The sequence below is a fragment of the Plutella xylostella genome, chromosome 21 (genome assembly GCF_932276165.1).
Source record: "Plutella xylostella chromosome 21, ilPluXylo3.1, whole genome shotgun sequence".
Taxonomy (NCBI): domain Eukaryota; kingdom Metazoa; phylum Arthropoda; class Insecta; order Lepidoptera; family Plutellidae; genus Plutella; species Plutella xylostella.
The window spans coordinates 9,138,949-9,161,955 of record NC_064001.1 but is presented as its reverse complement, the minus strand read 5'-3'; the positions used below and the strand labels follow the sequence as shown (position 1 = coordinate 9,161,955).

The 23,007-nt window shown below is 37.8% G+C and overlaps 1 protein-coding gene across 6 annotated transcripts; it reads left to right on the top strand.

Moving 5' to 3' along the window:
• The first annotated feature begins 145 nt into the window (after window positions 1-145).
• Window positions 146-21,936, top strand: LOC119693151. Of its 6 annotated transcripts, none has more exons than XM_048628455.1 (23): window positions 146-430; window positions 566-618; window positions 1,659-1,781; window positions 13,403-13,483; window positions 13,691-13,792; window positions 13,904-13,981; window positions 14,908-14,994; window positions 15,105-15,357; window positions 15,513-15,575; window positions 15,739-15,824; window positions 15,982-16,167; window positions 16,258-16,477; window positions 16,676-16,842; window positions 17,230-17,481; window positions 17,591-17,689; window positions 17,794-18,034; window positions 18,454-18,516; window positions 18,801-18,880; window positions 19,150-19,175; window positions 20,308-20,467; window positions 20,559-20,775; window positions 21,080-21,243; window positions 21,618-21,936. In XM_048628455.1, the coding sequence occupies exons 1-23, from the start codon at window positions 379-381 to the stop codon at window positions 21,858-21,860; spliced, it is 3,096 nt and encodes a 1,031-aa protein (XP_048484412.1). In that variant the 5' UTR covers window positions 146-378; the 3' UTR covers window positions 21,861-21,936. The 6 variants fall into 6 exon arrangements, with proteins under 6 accessions (XP_048484412.1, XP_048484414.1, XP_048484413.1 ...); XM_048628453.1 differs by having other exon boundaries at window positions 147-430; window positions 13,667-13,792; XM_048628454.1 differs by having other exon boundaries at window positions 148-430; window positions 13,667-13,792; window positions 17,591-17,671.
• The last annotated feature ends 1,071 nt before the right edge of the window (window positions 21,937-23,007 follow it).

Below are 23,007 nucleotides of genomic sequence, written 5' to 3'. Positions count from 1 at the left end.
GAACCGAATGTACAGCGGAGTTTTGGCAATAGAGTCAGTTTAACCATTTGGGTACAGAACCTAAAAAAGTATAAATATGTTACGTATGTTTATAATAAATGAAGAATGATCATATAGCATAACCTTCATTTATGGTGTGTTGGTCAAGTATATTTTTTATTTAAAAAGTTAATGTGTTTCAAATACGTTATAGATTCAGAGCCATTTGTTAACTCTATCGAACCAATTTAAGTAATATGACAATAAACTTTACGTCATTTGGCAAATCCTTGAGAATTTTATTCATAATATTAAAAACTTGTTTTCCCATTCAAAACTGTTCTGTGCATCATCTCGTCACATCAAATAAATATTAGTACACAAAAGGTTCGGTTCGGAATGGCACAACGCGTATTTTTACTCTCGATATTTTTCGTACTTATTTTTATAGGTAGTAAATTTTTGTATCAGTTGTTGTACTTAAAAGTTATGTTTATTTAATCAAAAACTTGAACTTTTGCTAGAAGTTGCACTGCAAGAACTGTATTATTGGTTGTAGTTGTGTCAATTTGTTGTTCTGTTTTAGAATTATGTGCAGCTGACAAATTAAAGCTGGCTTCAAAACGGATAAAAAGATGGGTAAGTTAGTTATGGATTTTTTCCTAAATTTCCCTTCTAATTATTGTGTGACTCTAATAATAAATTATTGTAACTCTACTATGTGCCCACTTCTTTCGAAAAAATATATATCAAATTCCTAACTGCCACTGAAATATAAATTTTAACTTTTTGTCAGTAAACCGATAGTTAACATTTTTTATATGTAAACCATAGTAATAAGAAGTTTAAAATATTGTTTAAATTTGAATTTTAGGTTTTATTTAAATCCCGACTTACCTATATAATTTGTTAGTCCATACTGGCAGGACTAAGTAACCTATACAAGCTGCATATACTATACACATTACAAAATTGTAATGGGGGTGTAGTAAACTTAGGGTCTTATTTTGAATAACTTTGAAACTTCTTTTCTACATTGAATTTTTTATCCTCAAGGAAATGAGACAATTTAAAATGGAAAGCCAGAGTTTTTTTGACGTCATGTTTATCGTCAATCATTAAACCGGTATTGGATTTTTTATTGTTGTTAAATAACTTGAGGTACTAACCGATATTGAAGAAAAAGGTATTAAAATTTGAACTTGGACTTTAGATTTAAGTTGTTTTTTACCTGAAGTTTTTATGGTACCGATCGATCGGGATGGTCCGGAAATGATGACCTTAAACAGGTATCTGATATGGCTTAGATGAGGAAAGCCGAAACTTTATTCTTGCACATTCACGAAACTGCTGTACGAATAAAGTAACATAAATAGACAAGAAACATACAAAATAAGACAGGATAAACATAACTATTAGAGTGTCAATTTGCGCATTTAGAGGTAAATACAACAATTAAAGCGTCTTCTAAATCTTTGTGTATTTATAGAGGTTCCATAATTATTTATAAGAAATTAACGGTTTTGTGTCAATCAATGGGAGACAATTTTGTTTTGAAACTCTAAGGCCTAATTTCACACCATTCGGTTAGGTTAAAAATACCTCGGTTTGGTTACATGAAGAAGCTTCACAAACGCTTACAATATGTAAAATATTGGAAATTACTTTTCTTTTTTCAGAACATAGAAAACTGGAATCGTGGTACGCCACCGAGCAACTGGGGATACAATGGGGCTCAAAACCCCCCACCGAGACCAAACTACAATGTTCATGTGCACATACACCATGCACCAGATCAGGAGGTAAAGTATTCCAACAAATGTATCTTTATCTTTCTTATAGAATAGAATACCTGCAATAGATAGAATAGATATTCTTTATTTGTACACAAAAAACACGGACAAAATTACAAAAAACTTAATGCACCGTTTTAAATGAGTTTTCGCCGATTTAACCGCAGCCTCAAACAAACCACCCCATGATGGACAAGCTGGAGGATCAAAAATCCAAGTAATACCGCGCTTGGACATATTATGACCGATATAATTTTGATTTTGTTCCAAAAAACGATAAACTTCCCTTAAATAATTATCAGCACCCTTATAATTAGTGCCACAGTCCGACCGAATAAGGGAGGGCAAGCCGCGCCTTGACACAAGCCGAGACAAGGCGGCAATAAAAGCCTCAGTAGATAGTTCCGAAACCAACTCCAGGTGAACCGATTTTGTGGCCAGACACACGAACACGCATAAGTATGCTTTGGTGATTTTCGGATTCCGTAACTTATGTGTTTTGACCTGGAAAGGTCCAGCAAAATCCGTACCGATACCTTGAAAAGGTCTAGCCGAAGTAACGCGATCACGAGGCAAATTACCCATCAATGGCTGAGTCGTCAGGCCTTTCAATTTGTAACATTGAATGCACTTAAAAGTGACATTCCTGACAGCTCTCCTAGCTGAAAGTACCCAAAAATTCCGTTGTAATATAGCCGTAAGAGCATTTGGTCCCGCATGACAATTTTTCAAATGCAAATCCAAAATTAAAAGTTTTACGAAATGTCCCGATTTTGGCAGAAGCAAGGGATGTTTTGCTTCTAATCCGATATCCGCATTTTGGAGCCGACCGCCAACGCGCAACAGTCCACGAGAGTCTACGAATGGAGTAAGACTCCTTAAATTGCCTCTGATCTGCTCGCCGTTACCTAGAGCTTCAATTTCCGAACCGAAATGTTTCTTTTGAATCAATCAAACTGACCCAACAAAGTAAGGATTCTTTCCTTTCTGTCACCGTTAAATATTGCTTTGAAATCCGATTATTTTTATTTTTACAATTATGAATAAATCTCCGAATCCAACCTGTAGCCGATATTAATTTATCAAGTGAACTATATCTATCTAAAATCCACTCAAATTCCGAATCCGATTCCGTTTTAGTAACTGCACAACATCTAATACCAGGCAGTTCCGAAGGCCTCTCCACCTCGCGAGAGGGCCAGGCGGACTCATGTTGAGTAAGCCAGGCAGGTTCCCACCACAATGGATGAGAAAGTAACGTTGAAGCCGTTGACCCGCGTGAAGCGACGTCTGCGATAGTAACCGCAGAATTTTGAATTTGTGAAACTCTGTTAGCCTCGTATACTTGAAGAGTATGAGGTGATGTATTAATCCATGCCAATGAAATCATACTGTCGGTCCATCCAACTATCTCCTCAAATTCAACGGATCTTTGAAGACAAAGACTCACATGATTGAGAAGCTTAACCAGTAGCACGGCTCCACACAACTCCAATTTAGGAATGGTGGGACGTGTCCTGAGATGGGCGACCTTGCTCTTAGCCATGAGCAAGTGTACCGACACCGAGCCGTCTTGGTTACTTGATCGCAAATAAACCACTGCCGCAAAACCTAACTCCGAAGCATCACAGAACCCATGTAATGAGTAGCTGCTTGCAGGCTTAGTCATAGTACATCGAGGAATAGCCAACCTTTTAAGGTTAACCAAGTCTTCCCGAAACGCTTGCCACTCACGCAACAAATCCGAAGGTAAAGGATCATTCCAATCGAGCTTGTTTAGCCAAAAACGCTGCAGTAAACATTTAACCCAATACACTACTGGGCAAATCCAACCCTTAGGGTCAAATATCCGGGCAACTACAGATAAAATAGATCGTTTAGTGTCCGAACTCGATGCACCAAGATTTAGTTTATAAGAAAAGACATCTCGAACCGGATCATACAAAACGCCGAGAACCGCAACCGTATGGGGATTTTCCGAATTTTCAAATAAGAGAGGTAATTGTTTATGATCATCAGGTAAACCTTGTAGAATTGCTGAGCTATTTGAAATCCATTTACGGAGCTCATAACCACCCGATTTCATTTAAGTAATGAGTTCTTGCTGAAGGCTCAACGCATCAGATTCCGAATCCGTACCAGTGATTATGTCATCCACGTACACATCTGTTCTTAAAACCGCTGCCGCACGAGGAAGGCTTTCACGCTCTTGCTCGGCGAGCTCCAAGATTGTTCGATTAGCAATGTACGGGCTACACCGCAACCCGTAAGTGTTAGTACACAACTCATATGTGAGGAGAGGCTGATCAGGAGACTCCCGCCATAATATAAGTTGGTACTTCCGATCCGATTCGTCTATTACCGTTTGCCGAAACATTTGTTTGACGTCACAAATGAAAATAATTTTATGTCTCCGAAAATTTAATAAAATGTCCGTTATGTCCCTTTGTAATTTGGGACCAGTGTGAAGACACTGATTCAATGATACGCCCGTAGATGTGACGCAACTTGCTTCTAATCCGATATCCGCATTTTGGAGCCGACCGCCAACGCGCAACAGTCCACGAGAGTCTACGAATGGAGTAAGACTCCTTAAATTGCCTCTGATCTGCTCGCCGTTACCTAGAGCTTCAATTTCCGAACCGAAATGTTTCTTTTGAATCAATCAAACTGACCCAACAAAGTAAGGATTCTTTCCTTTCTGTCACCGTTAAATATTGCTTTGAAATCCGATTATTTTTATTTTTACAATTATGAATAAATCTCCGAATCCAACCTGTAGCCGATATTAATTTATCAAGTGAACTATATCTATCTAAAATCCACTCAAATTCCGAATCCGATTCCGTTTTAGTAACTGCACAACATCTAATACCAGGCAGTTCCGAAGGCCTCTCCACCTCGCGAGAGGGCCAGGCGGACTCATGTTGAGTAAGCCAGGCAGGTTCCCACCACAATGGATGAGAAAGTAACGTTGAAGCCGTTGACCCGCGTGAAGCGACGTCTGCGATAGTAACCGCAGAATTTTGAATTTGTGAAACTCTGTTAGCCTCGTATACTTGAAGAGTATGAGGTGATGTATTAATCCATGCCAATGAAATCATACTGTCGGTCCATCCAACTATCTCCTCAAATTCAACGGATCTTTGAAGACAAAGACTCACATGATTGAGAAGCTTAACCAGTAGCACGGCTCCACACAACTCCAATTTAGGAATGGTGGGACGTGTCCTGAGATGGGCGACCTTGCTCTTAGCCATGAGCAAGTGTACCGACACCGAGCCGTCTTGGTTACTTGATCGCAAATAAACCACTGCCGCAAAACCTAACTCCGAAGCATCACAGAACCCATGTAATGAGTAGCTGCTTGCAGGCTTAGTCATAGTACATCGAGGAATAGCCAACCTTTTAAGGTTAACCAAGTCTTCCCGAAACGCTTGCCACTCACGCAACAAATCCGAAGGTAAAGGATCATTCCAATCGAGCTTGTTTAGCCAAAAACGCTGCAGTAAACATTTAACCCAATACACTACTGGGCAAATCCAACCCTTAGGGTCAAATATCCGGGCAACTACAGATAAAATAGATCGTTTAGTGTCCGAACTCGATGCACCAAGATTTAGTTTATAAGAAAAGACATCTCGAACCGGATCATACAAAACGCCGAGAACCGCAACCGTATGGGGATTTTCCGAATTTTCAAATAAGAGAGGTAATTGTTTATGATCATCAGGTAAACCTTGTAGAATTGCTGAGCTATTTGAAATCCATTTACGGAGCTCATAACCACCCGATTTCATTTAAGTAATGAGTTCTTGCTGAAGGCTCAACGCATCAGATTCCGAATCCGTACCAGTGATTATGTCATCCACGTACACATCTGTTCTTAAAACCGCTGCCGCACGAGGAAGGCTTTCACGCTCTTGCTCGGCGAGCTCCAAGATTGTTCGATTAGCAATGTACGGGCTACACCGCAACCCGTAAGTGTTAGTACACAACTCATATGTGAGGAGAGGCTGATCAGGAGACTCCCGCCATAATATAAGTTGGTACTTCCGATCCGATTCGTCTATTACCGTTTGCCGAAACATTTGTTTGACGTCACAAATGAAAATAATTTTATGTCTCCGAAAATTTAATAAAATGTCCGTTATGTCCCTTTGTAATTTGGGACCAGTGTGAAGACACTGATTCAATGATACGCCCGTAGATGTGACGCAACTGCCATTAAAAACCACCCGAATTTTGGGCACGTCACCCGAATATTTAAAAACCGCATGATGTGGGATAAAAAAGTGTTCCTCGCCCGATTTATAATTAAATTTTGAAACCGACATATGTCCCAGTTCTTCATACTCCCGCATAAAACTGATGTACTCCTTTCTTAAGACCGAATTTTTCATAAGCCGTCTTTCTACCGCATGAAATTGTTTCTCGGCTATGTAACGAGACTCACCTAACACTGGACGCGAGGAAACAAATAAAAGTCGAGTAGAGAACCGACCGTCTGATAGCCGATGTGTATTTTGCTTATAAAGCTGTTCACACTCCTCATCAGCTGGGGTGATCTGTGAAACCGATGGAGGCTCCTCAACCTCCCAAAACTTTTGTAAAGCATCCGAAAGTGATAAAGCAAAAACATCACCTGCTGGCTCCGAAGTTACGTCAAACGAATGATCAATAGGTCCCAATAAAATGTAACCAAATACCGAATTATACGCCGTTAAACCGTTTGTACCTAAAGTAATTTTATCACCACCGACTAGTGAACCGTAAACATCCGAACCGAGTAATAACTCAACTGGTTTGGACTTATGAAACTCTGGATCAGCTAAGAACAGTCCTTCACATAAATTTAATACCGATTCATTTAAATTAAACGTTGGCTGATTACCGACAAGATTCCGTAAACAAGTAACCGGAGTGGAAATAACCGGAAACCGCTTTCCCGAAGGTGAAAATGAAACACAAGACCGACCGAAAATATTACCGAGTTCTAATCCTCCTACCCCTCTCACCAGCTCATCCGTAGGTTCTAACATTAATCCCAACTTCCTAGCTAAATTTAAGGTTATAAGAGAGCCTTGGGATCCTGCATCTAATAAAGCCCGAATTTCAACAAAATCATCCAAGTTATCACCATGCACTCTTACAATAGCCGTAGGAAGTAAAATAGTTTTATGTTGAACAGGTGATTGCAATGGGTAGGTAGGAGCCGTATCCTATTGTCGATCATTACAAGATCGCTGCGGCGCCTCACGTTCGTACCGCTGATCCCTTCGACCATCACCGTCACGCTGAGGGTGATGAGAATAACCGTTGCCGCCCACTTGAGCCACACGACGCGGGCTCCACTGGTCGTTCCTCCGACGCTCCGGGGACGCGGCGCGAGCCGGTGACATCCGAGGTGAACGGGTTCGATTCCCGCCGCCGCCGCGACGTTAAACTCCGCGCACCCGCCCGCACGCGGCGGCGAGCGTCTGTCCGATGTACCATTATTCACACGACGCTGTGCAGTGCCTACCCGATTGAAGCACAGCAATGGATGGTGCTTCTGGCTACCACATCCATCGCATTGCGGCACCTGGCGGCAGTCACGGTAGTGATGACTAGCCAAACAGAAATAACATAGCCGCTTCCGAGTAACAAATTCCTTCCGAGCTACGGGTGTAAGTTCCCTGAACCGTGAACATCTATTCAACACCGAGTGCGACGACTCACCACAGTAAGCGCAGCACGGGACTTGCGCTGCCGCAACCGCATAATTTTGGTGGCGCCGTGGAGGGCGCTGGTCCTCGCGATTATTATGAGAAACAAATTCTCTCTTGGTACTCTCCAATAACCGACATTCTGTTTCTAAAAATTCTACCAACTCCGAGAATGTTGGTATAACATCTGTTTCCGTACCGTATTTTTGTTCGAACCGAGTTTTAATTGATGGCGGCAATTTAGTACTAGCAATATACAGTAGCAAAAAGGACCATTCAGCTACAGGGAATCCCAAACGTTCCAGCGAGTTTGTTGCCATAATTAATGGATTTAAAAATTGCGATCGCAATCCGATTAAATTTGACGAAATAGTTGGCAAGTTCATAATTTGACCGACATGAACGTCCGCTAGATGGCGGGAATTTTGGTATCTCCGCATCAAAAGATCACGAGCTGTTTTATAACCAGCATCCGATATTTTAATAATTTGAATTAGCCCGCGAGCCTCACCAGAAATGCATGACATCAAATAAGCTAGTTTCTGTGAAGGTGACAAATCCGTACGATTATCTACCAAGCTGTCAAATAAATTATTAAATCCGACCCATTGATCCAAATCACCCGTAAAAATAGGTAACTGCAGGGTAGGTAATCTCGACACCAAAGCCTCTGAGTCGAACCTGTGTCCGTCTGACCGCGGCTCCGACTCGTCCGTGGAACCGCTCGTGCTCCGGCGTTGTTTTAATTTTTCATACATTTATTTGTCAAAAGCTTCTAATGCCCTCACATACTCTTTACGTGCCGCGTCTAAAATTTGATTTTCCGAATTATTTTCCGGGTCCGCGAGTTCAATTATTCGTTGATATGAAGCTTCTAAACTCGTAAATTCCGTATTAACCGTTAACAGTCGAACAGAGACACGGTTGACATGTTCAGGTCGATCCAGCAAGTCAGCACTGTCAATAAGCCATTGAAGTTTTACTTTAAATACCGAAAACGATGATCTCAAAGCCATATTACAATCTTAAACAATAAACAACGCAACAATACCGAACTCGATGGTCGGTTATGAATATCACCTCACTTTATAACGTCAATATTTACTAACTCCTGAAATTTATTCAAATAAAACTTTATCCCGTATTATAAGTATAATATTTACTATGAAATTAACCAGTTATCTTTAATCAAAAAGCTATAGTTACTAAGAAATCGAAGTTACAAAGTGACTAAACCAACCGCCATTTAAATTCACAATAATATTAACTACACTTCAATATTACAGCCGTAAATTATTCAACATAAAGTAACTAGGTACTTTCTCAGGTCGAATCACCAAATCACCGACCAAATCTCACCACAGCAATACTGCACGATTAGTTAATAAATAGGTAAGTATGTTTAACTTAAAAGATAAATGATTCAACGCCCATAGCGAGCTGAGACAATATGGTAATTACTAACGTGAGACGTAATTGTACCTACCGAATATCTGAGTTACAATAATAATCAAATTATAGCCGTAAAGTTAAGTAGTTAGCTACCGTAGCTATCGTAGTACCTACCGTACGAAAACCAACACAAATATAAGTATTGACCGAACCGAAATAAATATACCTATACTTAGTACAATAGAAACTGTATTCCGAAAGTAAAATTATTACGTAAACAATATGCAATGAAGCTAACCGAATTGATAACGCCGCCCTGAGCTAACCTCAAAAACTTACGTAACACGAAAACCTAATAATATAGCCGTATTAAAACCACGCTCTGCTACCAAAATGTTGGATAAATATATTTAATAAAATAAATATTATATAGGTTTTTGCTCACGTGAAGGTTCAAGGTCCAAAGCTCGGCGTGGAGGGCCCTCCGGATGCTTGAGTAATCCGTTTTAATCTTGTGGTTCTCACACACAAAATCACATGTCCACTTATAATCGTATACACAAATATAATGCCTAATAGTAGCTGGTAATATTTAACCGAAAATACAAATATTGCGAATATCGAGACCGCGCCGAAATACAAGAGCAGATAACCCGACGAGAGGCTGCCAACGACTGAGTAGACTGTCAAAAATAAAAGAACCTACCCACATACAAATGGACGTAGTTACGCAGAAAGGCCTCAATCCACAACTTTGTCAAAATTGAGTTATATACTAGAACATGCTATTTAATGTAGGGTCTACCTGTCAAGAAAACAAACACAGTAAAAAACCAACTACAACATACTTTTTTGATGTGGGGGACCAACCCACATTGTATGAAACACACATTTTTTAGTTTCACATAAAGGACTCAAACTGTTTGAGTCCTTTTACAGAAACGCATTTCCTATGAAACCATGAAAAATTTAGTTTTACATAAAAGACTCAAGCGCTCTGAGTCGTTTTAGAGAAATACGTATTCATTAAAAAAAGACAATTTGTATTTAGCAGAAAGGACTCAACCCGTCTGAGTCGTTTTAGAGGAATACTTATTCATTGAAAAAAGACAATTTGTATTTAGCAGAAAGGACTCAAACCGTCTTGAGTCGTTTTAGCGAAATACTTATTGATTGAAATAAGTCAATTTGTATTTAGCAGAAAGGACTCAAACTGTCTGAGTTGTTTCATATAGTATAAGTTTTTAATAAAACAGTTCAAATTTTATTTGGCAGAAAGGATTCAAACTGTTTTTGTTCCGTCTCTTGGCCACTATTCTGTCACCGCATTTTTCCACCTTCCGTCCCCCCACGAGCCAAGTATCCTGCCACTCCCATTTCAGTTCGGCGACCCGTATACCGACGTTGAACACTTTCCTCTTTTGACGGATCACCACGTTGGGAATACGTCTAAGCGAAATACTTAAAATGGCTCGCTCTATAGCTCTTTGTGGAACTCTGATTCGGTGCACAGTTTCGTTGGTCATCGTCCATGTATCGGCACCGTGTGGGCAAGTCACATTAGCAATTAACAATCCATAAGCAGCGTCGCTCGACTCTCAAACATCTATCAGATTCATACAAGTTACGTCCGATTTGATTTGCGAGCGACGATGCCTAAGGATTGTTAATGGCTAATTTTCGGTGGTGGTAACTCCAAGGAATGTCACAAGGTGACTTGGTTCTCACACGACTGTCGTACCGGGAACCAAATCGACCACATATTGATTATTCGAAAATGAAGACATTCACTTCTAGATGTTATAAATACTTAAGAAGGGTTGCTAAAGTCAAGAGTGATCACCACTTAGTGGTTGGAAAAATCTGCTTGACGATAGCGGGAGCTCAGAAGCAGGCCACCAGATCTGCCAAAGATGTCGCTGTAAATAAGCTGCAGGACCCAGAAGTCAGAAGATAACTTAGTATCCAGATCCACAACAAATACCATCAACCTACTAAGTGTGGGCGACGCGCCTCAATCAAAGATAACTGCACTGGCATTAAAGATATGTTTTAAAAAAGCGAAGAAATAATAAGGCTCAAGGAACACTTAAAGAAAGAATGGATGTCTAAAGGAACATGGCATATGATCAACTCTCCAAGGAAGACTTAACATCGAACTAGACTACCATTCTAAAGAAGCACGAGTTGCGTACGAGTATTTTCTTTGTGAACAAAATATCAAACGTAATTTAAAAAAGGACCAACGCTGTTAGTCTGATTCTATATCTTGGAGAAAACAAACAGCGGCTGCCATGAAGGATCTATAGAAAGAATCAAATAAACTTTGCAACAAACCCCAGGATATCTCCTTGTTACTATGGAAGACCGACTTGTAAGATGGTATGACCACATTGCCGAAGTTTTTAAAGATCTAAACCAGTCTGCATCTGAGGAGTTGGATGCAGATTCAATAAACCAGGAGCATCTTGTATATCCAGATCTTGATATATGTCAAGAAGCATAATCGTAATCATTATGATTATAATAAAATCGATAGCAGTCGTTAAGCCTACTCAGAGACCTTCGGGCGGCTTGAAAACATCTGACAGTCGGGTTGCCCAATTACCCGTCAACTCTGTAAGCACAAGCTTGCTTGTGTTGGGGTCCACTAACCCACACTGGGACAGAGTAGTGGACTAGGCCTAATCCCTTCCTTCATTGGAAGGAGACCCATGCCCCGGCAGTGGAGATGTGACGGGTCGTGATGATGGTTAATGATTATGAGATTTATAATTATTCTGCATCTTGACATAAATTTTAATATCCAACCGCAAAGTAAAGTCGAAGTGATACGGACCATACGATCGCTGAAATCCCACTTTTCAGCGATCGTATGGTAAGCACAGGGAACGGCGGATATCCTACGGAGGCATAAAAAGGAGGATAGTTGCAATATACCGAGGATGATGAAGTGAAGTTAGAGTAAAAGAGAATTTTATTTATGTCCAACTTTATCCTTTGAGGTTTGCTTATGTTCATATTGCTTTATCCTGAAAATTATGGGATAATATGGGATGGGACACTTACTAAAAAAGTGGGCTTCTATTTCGTAAAAAAATATATCAAAATCGGTTAAGTTGATCCAGAGTTTTGCTCTTGGGAACACATTTCCGGTTAGAATTTTATTCATGCCCAACTTTTTTCTATGAGGTTTGCTTTCCGTCAAAATGCCTTATCCTGAAAATTATGGGATACAAACGTGTCGTAGATACTCACTAAAAACGTAGGCTTCTATTTTGTAAAAAAAATATCAAAATCGGTTAAGTTGATCCAGAGTTTTGCGCTTGGGAACACATTTCCGGTTAGAATTTTATTCATGCCCAACTTTTTTCTATGAGGTTTGCTTTCCGTCAAAATGCTTTATGCTGAAAATTATGGGATACAAACGGGTCGTAGATACTCACGAAAAAGGTAGGCTTCTATTTTGTAAAAAAAATATCAAAATCGGTTAAGTTGATCCAGAGTTTTGCGCTTGGGAACACATTTCCGGTTAGAATTTTATTCATGCCCAACTTTTTTCTATGAGGTTTGCTTTCCGTCAAAATGCTTTATGCTGAAAATTATGGGATACAAACGGGTCGTAGATACTCACGAAAAAGGTAGGCTTCTATTTTGTAAAAAAAATATCAAAATCGGTTAAGTTGATCCAGAGTTTTTCGCTTGGGAATACAGTTCCGGTTAGATTTTTATATAGATGTGAAATGTTGTTTCCGATTACATTTCAATATAAATTATTTAATAATAGGTTTACTTTTGATATATAATTTTTATTTTGTGTAAAAAAGTAATGTCTTGTGTCTACAATATAAATATTTTACTTTAAAAACCATATTGTTAATTAAAAAAATATTTTATAAAAATAAATATTTGGTTGGATCCTTTCTGCGAAACGTTGAATTTCCCTGCTTGCATAGAAAAAGCAATTTAGGAGAAAGGATCCAAGTGCATATTTTCATTAATAACTCAATAAATATTCGTTATAGCTACACCATGATTTGCAATAGTAAAATAACAATAAATATGCATAATTTAAGATAATTTCCACATATAAGATGCTTTTCATTGCTGAAGAATACCGATTAGAACTTAAAACGTCTATATCTCAGAACTAGGTTTGTGTGGGTTGAGTCCTTTCTGCGTAACTACGTCCAAATATAAGAACCTACCCACATACAATTATTAAAGTGTTCGTCGGTACCGAACACTAACACATAAAATGTACAAATGGCGGTCTTATCGCTTAAAGCGACAGACAGACAACCTTTGGGTGGAATAAATCGCTATATAATATTTCATTATCTTTTTCAATCGTAGCCGATTCTCGTCCACTCGACTATTGCGTAACGGTCAGTTATATTACTGCGATGTGTGTGACACGCTACTAATAGGGATTTTAGATTTTAAAGGCAAAGGAGAGAATTGCCACACGTGAACCACATTATCTAATGTCCTAACTGAACTACTACATACCATATTTTTTAATTCCAGTTCTACCAACCACCAAGTCAACAATATAATAATCAAGAAGATTATGAGCGTGGCTTCCATCATGGATTTTCTCATGGATTAGTGAGTGATTCGAAATAATACAAATAACAATATCACACATCAATTATACCAATATTGATAAACCATAGTACCTTCTCATGCTCAGTTCTCCTCTACATACATTAAATTATTTGATTCGTTGGTATGTATATAGGTATGTATTATTTGTTATGAAAGTAATGATACATTTTAATATTTTTACAGTCGTACCTTAAAATGTTACCACAGGCAACAATTGATGGACATAATCATCACAATCCAGTTTTCGTGATGAATGAGCGAGATGATGGCTACCGACCCGGCGGCGGTGGAAACATGAACCCTATTCCTGTGAGTTTTATAACTAAACGAATAGGCAAAGGGTTATGTTAGATCTAACTATTTTAATTAAATTCACTTAAGGAGATCTTACATATTAATCTGTTTCCGATTATATTCCAGTTGAACCTCAATGAAAAACTAAAGACAACGACAGAAAAATACTGGAGTCATATTTTACCAAATAGTAAAAAAAATGAGGTAAGTGTTACTGAAACCTATTAGTTTTTTACTACCTATTGTTTCGAAATCAGTAATCATTAAATAAAGTAGGTACGTTATTTATTTATTTATTTATTTATTTATTTATTTGCATCACACTACAGATATGAAACATTACATGATAAGTAACATGCTTAAGGTCTTACATTCTAGTAACAATATCCTTAACTGTGTGTTGACAACATTTTTAAAATTAAAGCGTGTTAAACGTCTTCTCTTAAATATTTATACCTAGATACTTAGTTAATACTTATTATAAAAAAAAATCTAAATTACAACTAAAAGAATAGAGTAGTAGGGTACTGTTATTATTCAGTGGTATTAATATATATTTAACTGATTTAGCTTTCCTTTTGTAAGTTTTCAAACATATTTCTTATTTGTGATCTAAAACGGTTGAGCCCCACAAAAATGTCAAGTCTATTGTTCAAATTATTGTACAGGCGTCTCATGTGAATGAAAGGATCGTGCTGAGCTCTTAGGCTTTTACAAGCGGGTAGGTGAAATGTGTTTCTGTTTTTAACAGCTCGAGGTCTGGAATTAGGGATATTTAAATTCAAAGTTGATGCTAATGTTGTACTTAGTGTACTGTGCAGTATCTTATGGAGTGTAGTGAGCATAATTTCTGTTCGACGGTTTTCCAAAGTGCTAACTTTAAAATGCAGCCGCCGGCTTAGGTACGATCGTTGTGTATATTTTAGACCATAGCGATAGGTCAGCATCCTGAGAAATCTAGCCTGTACCCTCTCGATTGCGTCAATATGTACCTGGTAAAACGGAGTCCAGATCACAGCGCAATATTCTAGCTTACTACGTATAAAGCTATAATAAAGCAAGATTAGCGATCGTGGATTGCGAATATTCGTTACTTATCTAATCGAATTATGTTGATACTTCTGTTAGAGCCCCTCAAATTAAATGGTAAACCTAAGACATCGCCAGAAATAGAAAATAATAAGAAAACTGAAGTAAAAGAAGAAACTAAACCTAAGGTACGGATGACACTATAACATCATCGAGGTATTGTACTAAACTTCGAGCTTCGGGCGAATAATGATAAAACTCGTAATATGGTTAAACATTTCTTATTTTTCTGTTACAGACCACTAAAAACCCTGTTGATAATATAAATAGGATCTTGATAAACAAAACTCTAACTCCAATAACAAACATAAAGAAACCTTCTACTACTGAAAAAGTTATTATGAAAGAATCTGAAAAAAATAATAAGACCCAAGTTTTAAGCCTGCAAGACGTATATTTGAACACAAAGCTTCCATCTGAAGACCCCTGTGAAGATTATGACCCCATGTGGCCAGACTTCAATGCTCCAGGAAAGGGTTATTTTGAAACACGTAAGTGAATTTCGTAATATTTGGAGTATAGTGTTTCGCGATTTTATGGTGTCATCAATTTGATTTGCTATTTTGCAATATATGTCAATGCTAGTTTGTCTTCGTTGTTTCTTTTCGTTGGTGTTTATTAATAAAGCTTTGCTCTATGATTTTAGTTTGCAAGGACTTTATTTGGGAGGCTCGAAGAAATGAATTAAGAGAATATCGGGCGGCAGCGTGTAAGTTTTAGTTCTTAACAATCCCTTCTGCTATAACAATCCCTTCTGCTACTAATACTAATTTATGCAAGTTGATCCACTTTTTTAACATTCACAACGTCAGATGATAAAATAATGATATATCATTTCAATTTTTTTTTATTTCAATGTTTTTCTTTTTAAGGTAAAAAAAATAAAGAAATTGCAGAGGGACTTTACACATCTGAGTTTAGAGGAGATGATGATGACATAAGCGAGTTCCCGCATATGGTTGGTGTTTTGTAATTTTTTGGTTTTGATATAACATACCCTACATTTTGGTATAACTTTTGATTTCATTTATGAATCATCACGAACTCCCTTAAAAAATCTAATCGTAATTCGTTCACTAGAGACCCTAAACCAAGATTTATCGTTAATTTACCAGGGTGCCATAGGTTGGAAGGCGATTGACGATACCGACGGATTGTGGGTGTTCAAGTGTGGCTGCACTTTAATCAGTTACAAGTTTGTCCTGACGACCGCTCACTGCACGCACATTCCTGTAGACTCCACCATCGCTGAACCTGACCCCAAGATTGTAAGACTAGGAAGTCAGAATATAATAGAAAAAGTAAGTTATCAAAGTAGGAAGAGTCATAAAAATTTAACAAAGAGTATCTTTAAAGTAATTGATTTGATTATACCTAATTCTAATTTCTAGAATAGTGATGGTAAAAGTGACTTTAAAATCATCAATATCGTCGTTGCCAATCACTACCGAGCTCCAAAGAAGTATGATGATGTAGCTGTTATGGAACTGGAGAAAGAGGTGGAATTTTCGACTCGTATTCGACCAGCCTGTTTGTGGACTACTACATTTTTAGCGAACGAGCTGCCACATAAGCCGAAAACTGTGACTGGATGGGGAGCTGTCGAATCTGGTAATAATATGGTTGTTTATTAATGATTTATTCCATATAATTACGTATCCTGTTTTTTATGGGATGCTGTTTTGATCAATGAAAATTTAATAGTTTAGTATCTGCTTTTTATTGAATAAGTTTGTTTTATAAATTGTTGTTGAAGCAGTTATCTACAGTGTCTTTATGTTATAATTGAAATTATAATTACAATTTCAGCAAAGAAAATTACTACACCTAAAATAAAAGTGACAGAGCTCGATGTCATAGACCTTGATGATTGCGATAAACTTGTAAAATCCAGCTGTACCAGAGACTTTTGCAAACTTCGAGGAACCCAGATATGCGGGAGAAACCTAACCAGCGGCGGTATAAATACTTGTCCAGTAAGTGTATATTATAATAAAATTAATTCAGACGTAATATTTGACTCTTATCTCATGCTAACGATGAAAATAAGCTCACAATAGAATTATTTAAAAAAATCATGGGGTGAGTGACGTTATCGGGTCATTTTTAAAATTTGCATAATTTCTCGAAAATAACACATAAAACAAATATAAGCATATATTCTTTGCCTATAAAGCTAAAAATAAATTTAATCTGAATTTCGAAATAGTTGCAAGGAACATTGTACCCTCGTATCCCCAGATCCCCACGTCATGACTAGGATTTGAGCCCGAATCTCTGTCGTGAGAAGCGGGTGCTCAGTTGCTCACCTGGCTGACCTAGCTACTTTCAACGTAACCTTAATCCTCCATTGTTTCCATCAGGGTGACTCCGGTGGAGCCTTCCAGGTGGAGCTGGACCTCCCGAAGCATATGTCAGGAAAAATGTACCACGTTTTTGGAGTAAACTCCTTTGGATTTCGCTGTGGGGAGCCAAACACGCCAGTTGTGTTCTCAAGAGTGTTTTTATGGGCGGATTGGATCGTAGAAGTTATTGAGCCGCGAGAAATTAGTATTAAGGATGCCTTAGACAACATAGCCGCCAACATCCGGAAGAATCTACTGAACCAAATTCGAGTGAGTTGCAAATTTACATTCGGCTACGATTTAAATTTTAATAAAGCTCACTAATAGAGCTTCTTTTAACATATAATATTATATTCAAATGATTCTGATTATATTTCAGTTGGAAGGAAACAAAAAACTGGAAACAACGACTGAAAATTATATGAGTCATATTTTGCCAAACGTTACTGAACAAACTGAGGCAAGTGTAACTATGATGGCAAGTGATTATTCAATTTACGAATGCATAAAATATTATATGAATGATAAAACGAGAGATGTATTATTATAATTTTTTTAACATTTCTTATTTTTCTGTTACAGACAACAAAAAATCCCGATGATGACAACATAAACCAAACTACAACTCTAATAACAGACATGGGAAATTCTTCTATTACTGAAAAAGTTATTGTGAAAGAACCTGAAGAAAATATTAGGGACAAATTTATAAGATTGGAAGATGTATATTTGAACACAGAGCTTCCATCTGAAGACCCGTGTGAAGAGTTCGACCCCAAGTGGCCAGACTTCTATGCTCCAGGAATAGCCTTTTTTGAGAGAAGTAAGTCAACCTTGTATTATTTGTAGTTTAGTTTTATGTTTTATGTATTCCCTAAAGTGTAATAGAGTCGACGTTGGCCATTTAGCTCCAATTTCTCCATGGTCAGTTAAATCGTAACCAGGGAAAGGTGATCAACTATACGTCATCTCCATATTAAATTATTGACAGATGTGTCAACAGTCAAGCAATAATCCCTGGTTATGCTCTTCTAGCTCTAACCCACTATGGCGAAATTGGCACCTAATTGTTAAAAAAAAAAAGTCACAGTGCAACCTTCCTATATTGATTTTTGGCCATGGAACTTAAATTGTTTGTATCTGTTTTTATAACGAAATAATACTCACGTGAAACAAAATACCGTTATGTTATGCCTTCTTGTTGTCGGTGTTTACTTATGAATCTTTGCTTTATGATTTCAGCTTGCAGGAACCACATTTGGATGGCTCGAAGAAATGAATTACAAGTATCTAGGGCAGCAGCCTGTAAGTTTCACTCCTTTACATAATGATGATCTGCTGTGGCTGCTTAAAATGCTAATCAATAAAATTAACCCAATGTAATTTGATCCACTTGTGCAACATGTTAAGATAAGTGTCCACCTTCCGGCATCGTACACATCGTACACATCGTAGGTATTCAGAATTATTTGTAAACTTAATCGGCATACATTTAAATGACAATCCTTTTTGTGCGATACTGTACAATATCGATAGGTGGACTCTTGCCTATAAACGCCATTTTTTTATAGATGTGATCATTGTTTCAGGTAAAAAAAAGAAAGGCGGAATTGTTAGCAGTTCCGGTATTGAAAGAGATGATGCTAAAATAAGCGATTTTCCGCATATGGTTGGTATTTTTTTTTTATTATTTCATAAAATTGCTGAATCCGTATGCCTAATACACATAGGTAATAATATAAAGGTATACTCGGCTTGTTATTTTATGTTTGATATAACAATTATTTTAGATAATTTCAAACCAAACTTAAATGAATTAATTTAGAAAAATAGAGTTTGATCGAGTTGGTGTTTTTTAAACAAATCGATTTCATTTTCCACATTTAAAATCCCTACCACCACATGCGCCGCGTTAACCTTTTGCCTTTAATTTACCAGGGTGCCATAGGTTGGAAAGCGATTTATGGAAAAAAATAAAAATTCTCAAGAGACGCAAATAAATGACTCTCTAGAAAAGATAATAGACTGGATGACATCGAACAATTTAATTATTAACTTGACAAAAACGTATATTATGAATTTTAGACAAAGGGCTTATCCGGATAAATTTAACATATATTATCGCGACACTATTGTAGATGAAACACAAGTGACAAAGTTTCTTGGAATTTATGTAGACAATAAATTGAACTGGAAAGCACAAATTGACAACATTTGTAAAAAAATAAATAAATTTTCTTATGCGCTACATGTGCTATCAAAGGTAGCGAATGAAGAAACTTTGGTTACTGCCTACTTTGGATATGTATATTCCACACTGAGGTACGGCATAATATTTTGGGGCAATTCTACAGATATAAGCCATGTATTTAAATCCCAAAAAAAGTGCATCCGTGCGATGAAAAATTTAAAATCAACAGACAGCTGCAAACAACATTTTATAAATTTAAAGATCCTCACTGTACCATGTTTATATATCTATGAGATAGCATCGTTTTTAAAATCCAACAGACATCTTTTTGATAGCTTCAGAAGTCTTAGGTGCCAAAACAAGGTAGCGGCAAAATCTCGGAAGTCGGCTTTGTATAATAAAAGCGTATTAGGAATGGCTCCGAAAATATTTAATAGTTTACCTCGCTATATACGAGACTTAGAAAGCGTTACCCAGTTTAGATCGGAATTGAAGAAGATCCTAGTCGGAAAGGCATATTATACTCTACATGAGTTCTTTACTGACCAGAGCCAGAAATATTAAAAGCACATCCGAACGAATCACTTAATTATATTTTTCTATTTTCACACATGTTATTTAATTTAATGCATTTACTTCCATATAATTAATTATAATTGCTGACATTGTTTGTTTATTGTTTACTGTTGAATGTGAATAGGTACATATGAATTGTAATTTGTGCTAATTGTTTAATTAATTTTATTTATAATTATTGCATGATTTTTGAAGTCACTTTTATAATATTTTAAATTTGTACACCTTTATGGTAGACCATAGATGATACTAGTTTTGACCTTGTAAAAGCCTGTCTATAACCTATGTGTCACAAATAAATGATTTGAATTTGAATTTGAATTTGAATTTGATACCGATGGTTTGTGGGTTTTCAAATGCGGCTGCACATTAATCAGTAACAAAATTGTTCTGACGGCGGCGCACTGCACACACGTCCCTGTAGACTCCACTATCGCTGAACCTGACCCTAAGATTGTGAGACTAGGAAGTCAGAATATAATTGACAAAGTAAGTTATTAAAATACCAAGAGTAATATACATATAAATCTGGAGCATCCGTAAGGTAATTGATGAATACTAAACCTAATGTGATTTCTAGAACAGTGATGGTAAAAGTGACTTTAAAATCATGCGTACCGTTGTTGCCGATGACTACCAAGCGCCAAAGAAGTATAATGATGTAGCCATTATGGAGCTGGAGCAACCAGTGGAATTTTCGATGCGGATTCGACCAGCTTGCTTGTGGACTAGTTCTGAAACAAACGAGCTTCCATCGAACCCGAAAACTGTGACAGGGTGGGGTGCTGTGGAATCTGGTAATAATATGATTGTTATTCCGTAATTATATCCACAAAGTAGGTATACATTTAGCAGACCAACGCCTGGCCCTGGTTCGGCTTAAATAGTCATTACCTACCATTATTGACTTTATTGATGACCTCTTGATAGCATTATAATTTCTACTTCACTTCAGGGGGAATTATATTAGATATCATGCGAGTCAGGGCTAGATTTTTATAAAGAAACAGTTTTTGATGGGATGCTGTATTGATCAATGAAATCAGTTTCTTGGTTTCTAAATTCATGAACTTACAATTGAAATTGTAATTATATTTTCAGCGAAAAAAATTACTACACCTAAAATAGAAGTATCAGAGCTCGATGTTATAGAGGTTGATGATTGCGGTGAACTTGTGAAATCCAGCTGTACCACAGACTTCTGTGAAATTAAAGGAACCCAGATATGCGGGGGAAACCGCACCGGCGGAATAAATACTTGCCCAGTAAGTGTTTATTATGTAATATTCCATTATCTGTGGGCGTAGAAGTAGCTGCACCTGTCTCTTTCGCATGGAATCCTTGTGCATATCCCCAAGTTCTAAACACCCTTCCTTGGACCATTTCCCACCATACTGGTCCAGTGCGGGTTAATGAGGTGACAAATGTAAAATTGTAAATACATTTATTTCACGCAGAGGTGCCTATCCTAGACAGGATGGGTATCCTCACAACGTTTTCTTTCCAAAGTATGAGCGATGGTACCAATAGTACATTGTACTTAAATTCCAAAGAACTCATTGGCCGAATAGGAGAAGCAGCCGCTTATTTATATCCGACTGAGCTACCTACCTTCAACATTCCTCTATTTTTCCCTCAGGGTGACTCCGGTGGTGCCTTCCAGGTGGAGCTGGACCTCCCAAAGGATATGTCAGGAAAAATGTACTACGTTTTTGGAGTAAACTCCTTTGGATTTGGCTGCGGGGAGCCAAACACGCCAGTTGTGTTCTCGAGAGTATCTTTATGGGCGGATTGGGTCGAGAAAGTTATAAAAGGCACGGGACCACCGAGAATAACTAATCTTACGGCTTTCTTGAATAGAATATACGCCTTTAAACCGTAAGCTTATTTAACTTTGTATCAAATAAAAACATTTAGCAATTTAAAATTTTTTAATAAAAAAAATAGTGGAAACATTACCTATAGTCTTTAATATGCCTATTATTATAAATGCATAATTTGGTGAAGTATACAAAGTACCTACGTGATTGTGGGATAATGAAATCAGCCATTTTCTTCATAAGACGCTTTCCATTCAAGTGGTCCTTTTATATCTTAGAATACCCACGAAAAAAACTTTTAAATGGAAATCGCCGTCACCCAAAATGCCACTACAAGTTTAAACTCCCTTTTCTAAACAGACGATCAAATCGAATCGAACAATCACATTATCCAAGGTGCGGAGAGCATCCAGTTCCGATTTACAGATCCCTTTCATAGATCCCAACTTGTGATTCAATCCACGTACAGTAATATTACTAATGGAGTAAGCACTCTGGTTGTTTGCTCCCATTCCCCGTTTTCTTCGTCCGGGACCTAAAAAACCGGGCCCCTATTCTGTATAAAAATTGCGTTCAGTGTCTTGAAACTGCTTTCTGGTTGTAAGAAAATTTAATCGTTACCCATCCCAATATATATTTTTTGTATGGTACTGTTTAGCTGTATCGAGCTGCTCATTCGATCGATTGTATCGATTTTTCGACTTTAATAGCAAATACGTTGAATGTTTCGTCAATCATCGGCATCTATAGCTTGAGTGCATTGACATATTATAGTTATAATCATTGCTTGAGCAATTAATTTAGAATTTTGACGGCGTCAGTAAACGTTTGGTAATGAAAACCATGAAGACAAGCCCCCGGGCCCCCATTTATTAGCATCCGTGGAAATGTGCTTACAAATTCTAAAAGGTTTAGGGCAGTCACTCTATATGACGAAAAACTACGTTTCGGAACACAGCAGCTTTGAGGGCCACATCATCATCATCATCATCTCAGCCATAGGACGTCCACTGCTGAACATAGGCCTCCCCCAATGATTTCCACCTTGTCCGATCGGAGGCGGCCCGCATCCAGTGCTTCCCCGCGGACTTGACTATATCGTCCGTCCATCTCGCGGGGGGCCGCCCAACGCTGCGCTTGCCGGTACGTGGTCTCCACTCCAGGACTCTTCTGCTCCACCGACCATCAGACCTTCGAGCAATGTGTCCG

What these genes read in the sequence shown, in the direction of transcription:
- LOC119693151 (XM_048628453.1), top strand. Translation starts at nt 379, where the DNA reads ATGGCACAACGCGTATTTTTACTCTCGATATTTTTCGTACTTATTTTT. An exon ending in GAAACATGAACCCTATTCCT is followed by an intron (nt 13,793 to 13,903) that starts GTGAGTTTTATA and finishes ATTATATTCCAG; the next exon opens with TTGAACCTCAATGAAAAACT. An exon ending in AATAGCCTTTTTTGAGAGAA is followed by an intron (nt 18,035 to 18,453) that starts GTAAGTCAACCT and finishes TTATGATTTCAG; the next exon opens with CTTGCAGGAACCACATTTGG.